The sequence below is a fragment of the Canis lupus genome, chromosome 34 (assembly GCF_011100685.1).
Source record: "Canis lupus familiaris isolate Mischka breed German Shepherd chromosome 34, alternate assembly UU_Cfam_GSD_1.0, whole genome shotgun sequence".
Taxonomy (NCBI): Eukaryota; Metazoa; Chordata; class Mammalia; order Carnivora; family Canidae; genus Canis; species Canis lupus.
The window spans coordinates 27,665,144-27,675,188 of record NC_049255.1 but is presented as its reverse complement, the minus strand read 5'-3'; the positions used below and the strand labels follow the sequence as shown (position 1 = coordinate 27,675,188).

The window sequence follows — 10,045 nt, the reverse complement described above, 5'->3', positions numbered from 1 at the left end:
GATATTATCTAAATGGCATGAAAAATGCCATTAGAATGCTCAATGGAAGAAAAGCTAGCTACAAAGTTAATAGACATGTGTTTTCAAATACATATAAATATATTCTTCTAAAAAGGTGATGTCTGAAGGGGCACCTGGATGCTCAGTTGGTTAAGCATCTGACTCTTGATTTTAGCTCTGGTCATGATCTCAGGGTCATGAGATCCAGCCTCATCTAGAGCTCTGCACTGAGTGTGGAGCCTAATTAAGATTCTTTCTCTCTGCCTCTTCTTCTGCCCCTTCTGTTCTCCCTCTCTTGTTTGATAAAATTTTTTTTTTTTAATTTTTAAGAAAAGGTGATGTCTTAAAACAGGCATAGTAATTGACTCTGGGTGATATCATTTTTTCTGCATTATTTTTATATCCATGAAAAAAAAATAACGAGTTATTCTTTTTTAATCATGCTACCTTACATTGCCTGACTTATTCCACTGAAGCCAAACTACAACTGTTCAAGGCACCAAGTTTATGGTGAAATTCCAGAATCTTCCTCTGGGTACAAAAGGAACCCAGTAAAAATGCTGTCATCCTCAGGACTGACATATAACCCATTCCAATCTTTTGACACTTCCAACCAGACTTGGTCCCCTGCACTTAATTTCAGGATGATGAGGAGAGAGGCCTGGTCTATTTCATGACCAGAGAGCGTTTCTCTGGACTTGAACCTCTTCTTCTTCCAGGCCACCAGGCTGATGCGAGCAGGGCGGCCCCTCACAGTGACATGATAAGAAAAAACATAGGCCCCAGGAATACTGCAGTTAAATATGCCAGTGACAGGGCTGTAATTCCCCGGGTCATTATAGAGAACCTTGTCGAATTTGATGGGGATGTTGGGAGGCGGGAAAGGCTTTGATAAGGCAGCGCTGAAAGCTGCCCGCACGACTCTGGCCACCTCGCCCTTGGAGCCCCGGAGACCCCGAGAGCCCTTCTTGCCAACAGATCCTCGGCCCCCCTTGCTCCCAACCTCACCTTTTGGCCCCATGGGTCCCACGAGACCAGGGGGTCCTAACTCTCCCTTTTCTCCCTTCTTGCCTGGATCACCTGGGGCCCCAGGCAGGCCAGCTGGGCCACCTTTGCCCTCCATTCCAGGATCTCCTTTGCTACCTTTTTCTCCTTTGAGACCCTCCTGGCCTTTCTCTCCCTTTCCTCCCATCTCCCCCGACTCTCCACAGTCACCCTTCTCCCCCTTGGCCCCAGGCTCTCCCTTCAAGCCTGGGGAGCCCACAGCGCCCTGGTCTCCTTTATCTCCTTGGGTACCATTTGCACATGTGTCCCCCTTGGACCCTTTTTGTCCTTTCTCTCCCGCCAGTCCGATGTTTCCCCTCTCCCCCTTAGGTCCAAGGCCACCTGCAACAGAAAAGTAAAATAATCTGTAAGGATCTGTACACTTTGCATTTAGCCCCCCACACACACATTCTCCTAAATATCCCTGCCCCCCCAAATCCAAAATCTTACCCACAAAGAAACTGAAACCCAGAAAGATTCGGGGATCTTTTCCCCCCAAAGTCATCTAGACTGAGGACAGGAGCTCAGATGATTGTATCTAGCCCCCAAACTACCAGACCAGTGATTGTTACACTCCAGCAATCAGTACACTGAATTATGAGAATAAGTAAGAGCAATTCATGTCTCCCTCTTACCCCCCTCTTACCTCTCACATGACTCTAAGCACAAACAGGAAGGAAATTATGGACTATGCTGCAGACATGACCGTACCTGACAGATACAGTTTATTCTCTACCTGGTTCTCCAGGTTTCCCTGGGTATCCTGGAACTCCACTTGTTCCTTGATCCCCACGTTCTCCCTTCAGTCCTGAAATGATACCAAGATTAGCTTCCTTCCGACCGTATTAGTTATGATATAACTAAAATCCATTTTGCAACCACGTCACATTCCAGTGCTTCCTTTACCAAAATGCAAAAAGGTAAAACAACATGGAAAGAGAATATATTGAGCCTTGTTAGGAATATTGTGTTCCAATCGATGGTAAACCATTTAAATGAGATTTGGGAATAGTGCCAATCTCTTCAAACAGAATTCAGCTCTCCCCTCCCACAGTCCCATAGTTCTTCAAATCTCTCATGAAATTCATGACGTTTTGCCTTGTGTTATTTATGTATGTTTTTGTGTTTTTCCTCTCATGAATTCTGAATGACGCTGAAAATGCCCCCTTCTTTATAGTTCCCACAGTGCCTAAAAAAGAGCATCACCACCATATAAGTTTAAACACAGAGTATGACATTCTGCAGTTAGCTAAAACTAATCATACCAAAAACCTTTCCAAGACAGTAAGTATAAATATAGATATAGATATAAATATAAAGTCCTTGACATAGAGCATGAACGAGAAGCCAATTTTCTTTTTTTTTTGGAAAAATTTTTATACACACTTTGGACAAATCGTAGAATCGTGAGAATTCACATTTGAAAAAGAAAATAAAGATGCAGGTTTTTAGATATTCACCGTAGTACCATAAACTGGATTTCCATATTGGGCCTAGCTAAAGTTCCATCCCGCTAAATTATAGCCACACTAAATTCATTTTAACTATAATTAATAATAGTAATAGTAATACCTAACTCTTTTTTTTTTTAAGATTCTCTTTATTTATTCATGAGAGACAAAGAGAGAGAGAGAGGCAGAGACACAGGCAGAGGGAGAAGCAGGCTCCACTCAGGGAGCCCAGTGTGGGACTCGATCCCAGGACCCCAGGATCACGCCCTGAGCCAAAGGCAGACACTCAACCACTGAGCCACCCAGGCGTCTCAATAATACCTCTTATTGAGGATTTCCTTTGATCAGGTAACTTTCTAAGCTCTTAACATAATTTTTTTTTAATTTAATTCATCCTTTTAAATTCAAAATTAATTCTTATTTGATATTAATACAGCCTCTTATATAACAGGGAGGCTCATATAACAGAGCACATTTTATAAATTGGAATATTTTTCACTTCCAAAATTTTATAGCATCTCCCTTCAAGAAAAGTAGAGCGGATAATTTTTTTTAAGATTTATTTATTCATTCATTCATTCATTCATTCATTCACTTATGAGAGACACAGAGAAAGAGATAGAGACCTAGGCAGAGGGAAATGCAGGCTCCCTGCGGGGAACCTGATGTGGGACTCGATCCTGGAACTCTATGATCATATCCTGAGCTTAAGGCATATGCTCAACTGCTGAGCCACCCAGGCGTCCCTAGAGCAGATACTTTTATCATCATTGTTTATCACAGAAGAAACTGAGGTATGAAAGTTTACAAATTTGTATAGAATCAAACATGTCTGCATATAACATTGGTTGACATCAATTTGTCAACCACATGTTTTATGACATAACTAATTTTTTTATTTATTTTTGCTGGGAAAAAGAAATTCTAAGTCAAATTACAAGTCATGAGAAAAGGCTATCCCATGTTTCACAAGACCAATTAGAAAAATTCTACCATAAGCTGCTCAGCAGTTTTCTAAGTAGCTAACCCCCTCCCATTACCATTCTACATGAAATTTACAATTTGAAAATTAACCCATAGGCCATCAGGAAAATGTTAGGATCCCTTAGGAGAGAACCCAACTCTGATTAGAAGTGAGGGACCAATTCTATTCCCCATCCTTGTCAATATTCATATGCCAACCATGACTGCACAATTACTCTGGTTCTCAAGTTCATTTAAGGAATTTAACTGCTTGCACTGAATGTACTTAATCAGATTGTGGTTAACTGGAATGCAGTCAGCCAACTCCTTTATTTTTTTAACTTTCAATCTTAACCAAGAGTCCAAGAGAAGTCTGGAAGTAAAAGGAAAGTAGATTTGCCACTCTATAGAGACTGGCTGAATGAATTTCTACTTTTGATCCTTAATCAAAGCATATTCTTAAGAAACTTATCTTATGATACTTCCCTGTTTTTTCTTCTACTTCCAGAAGTCTAGCTTCCGAAATGTATGAATCACTGGGGAGGTTCATCACTCATCTGTATTTCACAGGGTTTTCTGCTAACATAATTCAGCCACAAAAGGATTAAATGTTTCCGAGAATGAAAATCGCATAACTGACAAGTGTGAAGTAGTTCTCTCACCTTAGCATCTTTTTTGAGTAATTACTTCACTGAATGTTCTACCAGAAATGAGCTAGACAGTTCCTGAGCCATGTGGAGGGTGATGTATAGATGATATTAGGTCTTTTGACATGTGACACTGAGGCTAAAACATTTAACTTGATGGATAGATGGTATTTCTACAGGCTGGCAGTATTCACTGAGGAATTTCTAAATGTCCCAGTGAATCTGTAACCTTCCCTCAATGTCTCAAAGCACTTAGAGAACCAGGGATTTCCCAGGGCAGGACACCATCCTGGCTGATACATCTATAGAGTTATAGAATTTCTGAGCCAGAAAAGATCTATGAAAGTACATACAACGACAAATCTTCTTTGATAGCAAGTAGGGTATAAATACATATCTAGTCTATTCCCCCTTGATTTCCAGACGAGGTGAAGTGACTGGTCCAAGGTCATTGTTACAAGCTCAATTTCTTTCATTTTATTTTTTTAAAAGATTTTATTTATTTATTCATGAGAGACACACAGAGAGAGGCAGAGACACAGGCAGAGGGAGAAGCAAGCTCCACACAGGGAGCCCGACGTGGGATCAATCCTGGGATTCCAGGTGGTGCTAAACCGCTGAGCCACCCAGGGATCCCAATTTCTTTCATTTTAATTCAGTTCTCTTTCCACCATAGACATTGCTCAGATTTGACCAAGCCAAAGAACATGTCATAGTCTCCTAAGCAGGGATGCTATTCATCTAAATAGAATATTCTATAGGATTGTCTACTCTAGTTCGTTCTATCTAACACAAAACTAATATGTATCATAAGGAAGAGCTCACTCAGGAGTATGTAGGAAAGGATGCCCAATGGCTTCCAGTCACTAGGTCAACTATGTGGCTAGGGAGGGAGAGAAAAGAGGCAGAAGAGCCTCTGTATGTGCAGAGGGAGGGGGATGGAGAGAAAGAAATGTTACTGGGAAAGTGTAAAAATTTTCAATGGGCTATTTATAAAGTTAACATTTTTATATCAACTATAACTTACAACATGCTTTACCAAATTTTTGTATTTTTAAAAATTATTCCACCTATGGGGTGCCCGGGTGGCTCAGTCAGTTAAACATCTGTCTTTGACTCTGGTCATGATCTCAGAGGTCCTGGGATCCAGCCCCATGTCCACCCCCCTGCTCAGTGGGAGGCTGCTTCTTCCTCTCCCTCTGCACCTCCCTCTGCTCGTGCTCATGCTTGCACTCTCTCTCTCTCTCTCTCAAATAAATAAATAATCTTTTTAAAAAATTGTTCCACCTGCAAGAATATGGTATTTACTTAGCAAGTTGCTCTACTGAAAAAGGATGCAGAATACATCTTGAGTTTTGACATGAAATCAATATAACTACCTACCCTTCTCTCCTTTCTGGCCTTTTGGACCTTGGGGTCCAACAACTCCTGGTGGCCCTGGGATCCCCATATCACCAGCCTCTCCCTTAAGACCTGGAAATGAGATTTAAAAACCATCAGGATAAAAAAAAAATCTCTTTTGAAATGCATTAGTTCTGGAAAAAAAAATTTTAGGCACTCATTTTATTGAGACCAATGACTGTCAGTGTCCTAATAATAAAATCTGGGTAAGAATAGACTACTACATAATTCTCAAGACAATATTTTCATCTGATTTGTAATTTTGTACTACCTGAATAGATAAATTGAGCCCATTAGTACTTGTCACTGGATTCATGGCAGCAATCAAATGATTTGGGGAAGCAGTGCAATATCGAACAACAAGAACAAAATGATTATCTAGCTCTTAACCTCATGTGGACCACACTTTCAAATTGGAAGTAAAACTACAATACGTAGCACTTTTCCCATTTACTCACTTATGTAATTCTTCAGGAACTATTGCTGAGGCTCCTAGACACCAGCACCCTTGCCAAGTGTTCGGCATTAGCCATCAACATCCCAGCCATCCTTTTTCTCAGGGAGCTGAGAGCCCAAGAAAGATGCATTGAACAATAACCACAAAAATACATAGAAGTTATCACATTGTAGTTAGTGATGTGAAGAAAAATAGGCAGGTCCTATTACAGATTGTGATAAAAGAACCTAATTTACGGGATCAGCAGAGACATCCCTGAGAAAATGGCATTAAGCTAAGACCCAATAAACAAATTATGATTTTCTGAGGAAAAAAACAAAACAAAACACCCATAAATGAGTATTTCAGGAAAAACAAGTGTGGAAAAAAACCACAGTGTTTTTAAGAAACTGAAAGAAGAGTACAGTGGGTGGAGCTCGTAATAGGATGAAGGAGGCTGAGAGGCAGGCGAGGGTCAGATGGTGCACAGCTCAGACTTCAAGGGTATCCTGTCTTACTCCTGATTGGAGTAATTTATAGGCAGGTTCTTTGGAAGTTAACCATAAAGATAAGTGAACTCAATGAAATAGTAATATTTCATCTTAACTTCATCTTAATTTTTGTAACTGGAGTTGATGGAATGGAGAAAATTATATTCAACAGAATTTTTCTTTGAAAAAAAAACCACTACATTATTTGGAAGAAAGTGCTTGCGGTGGAGGTTAAAGCTAAAAGCAAACTCAAATAACCAAAGGTGGTAATTACATTCTAGAAAAGAAAGGAGAGCAGAGATTAAAGGAATGGAGAAGGAATGAGCAGTGTCGCTAGCAGCAAGTAAGATGGCCAGTTGCGGTCCACTGTGCAATGCCTCCCTTCCTCATGAGCCCTAAATGCCCAGTATGGTTATACTATTGAGGGAAATAATAAAGAGCAGTGTCCAGGTTAGCACAGGGAGCACATGGAAACTGCATGAGAGGACACAGAGGCAGGAAGGCTACCCCATCCATCTAAGTGACACATACATGTAGGAGAAATTAGTATAAATACTGTAAGGCTGGACATAATGGGAAGAGCTGGGGCTTGATGGTGCACCCAGATCTGACTCCATGTTTTACACTTCCAGGTGGTATTACCTCTAGAGTTACTAAAACTCTTGGAAATGTGATTAAGTCATCCATTGAAATGTAATGATTTTTTAACAGTTTGTGTAAAGATTAGGAACAGCATAAAGTGCTTCATGGTTCTTAGCACATAGTAGGTAACTATAATTATAACTGAACTAAATGAGAGAAGTTGGAGATAAAATTTCAGGTGGAATCTTTCCTTTGCTAGCTATTAGCTATATCTGTACACTTTAAGACATTTTCATTCATAAACTATAAAATTAGGCTTGTGACTTTTAAAGTCTACCTTTACTATCTGCATTACAGTGGATAATGTAAAATCAGGTATGCAATGTGTTTATGTGTGTGTATGTGTGTGTGTGTTCATGCGTCCAAGAACTGAAAGATAACGAAGAAAAATTAAAATAGTCGTATTTGAGTAGGTTCTTTTTCATTTTCCAGTTTGATTAATGTCCCTCTTCTGCTGGATCTCTGATTGCTTAACAAAACAGTACTTCTGAAACACTGGAAAAGCTAGAACAAATGTCTATGAATCTCAGAAACAAGACCCTATAAGGCTGAGAATTTCCCAAGCTAGGAAAAGACTCCTACTACAGCTAACTGGAAAAAGAAACATCATTTTTTGAGCATTTATCCTATCCCAGGTACCACACTGAGCCTACACACACACACACACACACACACACACACACATTACCTCATTCCATCTCTTGATGACCCCATGAAGTTGGTATTATTCTTATCTCATTTTACTACTCTGAAAACTGAAATGTAGGTAATGAAGCTTCCCCAAGTTTCAGGATGGTGAGAGACAAGATAAGACATTCTGAGCTCTTAAACACTCCGCTCTGTACAGAACCAGCCAGACTAAAACATATGAGCACTCCAGGCAGGCAAAGAATTTGGCACATCTCCAAAATCTCCAAAATATCTGTCCTATGTATTTACAGAAGAGACTGAGCTCTGAGAACAGCCCGGTTAATCCATCACTGGGTAAAACAAAAGCTCTGATGGGACAGACCCATGGCCTTAGAAGACAATTTAGCAACCAGCTGTGTTTACTTGACCATGCCCTTGGGGGTCTTCACCCCCAAGCAGCTCACCAGCCAGATATGATACTAAGAGAAATTCTGGTAAATGTAATTTTCTCAGTATCATTGCATTTCCAATAATGTTTTAGCAACCCAGTAATCTTCATGCCCTGACCACTGCCCAGCAACTGTACCCTTTAATTCCAGCTCTGCATGAATATTGATCACATTTCCCAAAAGTTTCCTATTATAAGATGAAATGAATGAAAAGCTTAACGAGGATGCACAATTCCTGATTTTATAACTTTAAGTTCTCCAAGCAAGACACAACAAATATATCCATACAGTCATTTTTTTCCCCAGGGGATAGCAAATTTGAAATTGACATTCTGATCTCAATTTTACCTGAATTCTCTGCTATATGACATGTAAAAGCTGAAATGTATTACAGTAAAACTCAGTGTATGAGTAATGTATGTATTAAAGGTATCTGGAATATTGAAATATGTAACCATGATGTTCAATGGAGAAAATTGTGGGGCAAGGACACAGTGTTGCCTTGGAATTTCAATGAAGAGCAAACTGAACCCTGCCCCTTATTCTCCACCTCACAGACATGCCATTTCTAATCCAAACTACAAATAGCACTCCAGAAACCCATCAGTCCACACACCTTCTACCTAGACAGCAGGATTTTCCTTTACCCTTTTTACATCAGCCACTGATGAAAAAACCATATTGGTAGGAAATGTGTAATTTGAAGAACCGCGTGCCAGGGCTGGGGTTGGTAGCCCTGTTTCTGCTCTAACCAGCACTTTCTAGTAGAACTTTCTGTAATGATGGAAGTGCTTTAAAAAAAAAAAATGATGAAAGGACTTATATCTGTACAGCCCAGTACTGGAGTCATTGGCCACATGTAGCTATTGAGCGTTTGAAATGTGGCTAGTATGACTGAGGAACTGAATTCTTTTTTTTTTTTTTTTTGGAACTGAATACTTAATATTAAACCTTAGGTTTATTTTTGTTAATAGCCACATATGCGGCTAATGGGCAACATAGCACCCCATTTGCATTTGTCACCGTGTTCCACCCAGGCCTGTCACCATTTGCAGGACCACGTAGAACCCCTGCAGGCAGTTCTGCTTCCCATCTACCTTTCAACTCCAAGGACATCCAGGTAACAAATATGGCTTTGGGTATTTGCAAGTACCTGTCTTTCCAGTCTCTCCGGGGTCTCCTTTCTGCCCTGGTACAGAAGAACAGCAATCACAGCAGTTCAAAAAGAAATCGGCCGCATCAAGAGTGAAGTTTTCAAAGGGGAAGGCCGACTCTAGGGCTGGGGGCCTGGGGGTCGGTTCTGCTTTTTCAGCTGCTTCTGTGAAAGGAATCTCCTCTTCTTCTGGAGCTGGGCCACTGGATGGCTTGAAACCCTTTGGCATCTCTTTCCCCTCAGATTTCTTCGTAAATTTGGTATGTGGTGTGGTCTTTGCTACTGTGTCCATACCAGCGATTGCCAAAAAAATTAAAATGGTACAAAGCCAAGAAAACATCCACATATTTGAGGCTGGAAGAAAGATATAATGGGAATAGATACACCTATTACATGAGATCCCAATGTAATTAGTAAGTGATATAAACATATAGGAAGGAAATATAGATACATATATAAACCCTAAGAATAAACAGTATGCATAATATTGAATGATATTTTAATGTATTTTAATGCAAATAGATGCCTGAATCACAATAGAATATTTTATTTACTTAAAGTATTTATTATAAGGAACAGTTTGCTTCAATCCTCCTTTCTGGTTGTTTTCCTAGTGTTACATGTTCTAAAATATTGTTCTCAATCATTCAAATTATCTTGCCAACAAGTAAACATGATCTATAATAAATGCAACATGACTTAATAGCTTATACACCCTGTGGAAAACAAATATGTATA

At 39.9% G+C, this 10,045-nt stretch overlaps 1 protein-coding gene across 1 annotated transcript; it reads right to left on the bottom strand.

The window, feature by feature from the left end:
• Nucleotides 1-233: 233 nt before the first annotated feature.
• On the bottom strand, nt 234-9,666 carry OTOL1 (otolin 1). The gene is made up of 4 exons (XM_038583275.1): nt 9,308-9,666; nt 5,489-5,578; nt 1,781-1,852; nt 234-1,386 (listed from the first exon to the last, which is right to left on the bottom strand). The coding sequence occupies exons 1-4, from the start codon at nt 9,651-9,653 to the stop codon at nt 506-508; spliced, it is 1,389 nt and encodes a 462-aa protein (XP_038439203.1). The 5' UTR covers nt 9,654-9,666; the 3' UTR covers nt 234-505.
• Nucleotides 9,667-10,045: the final 379 nt, after the last annotated feature.

Excerpts from the sequence above, each read along its gene's own strand:
- OTOL1 (XM_038583275.1), bottom strand. The coding sequence starts at position 9,653 with ATGTGGATGTTTTCTTGGCTTTGTACCATTTTAATTTTTTTGGCAATC. Across the intron at positions 5,579-9,307 it reads CGGAGAGACTGGAAAGACAG|GTCTTAAGGGAGAGGCTGGT; the intron begins GTACTTGCAAAT and ends TCTCATTTCCAG. Across the intron at positions 1,387-1,780 it reads AGGGAAACCTGGAGAACCAG|GTGGCCTTGGACCTAAGGGG; the intron begins GTAGAGAATAAA and ends TTTCTGTTGCAG.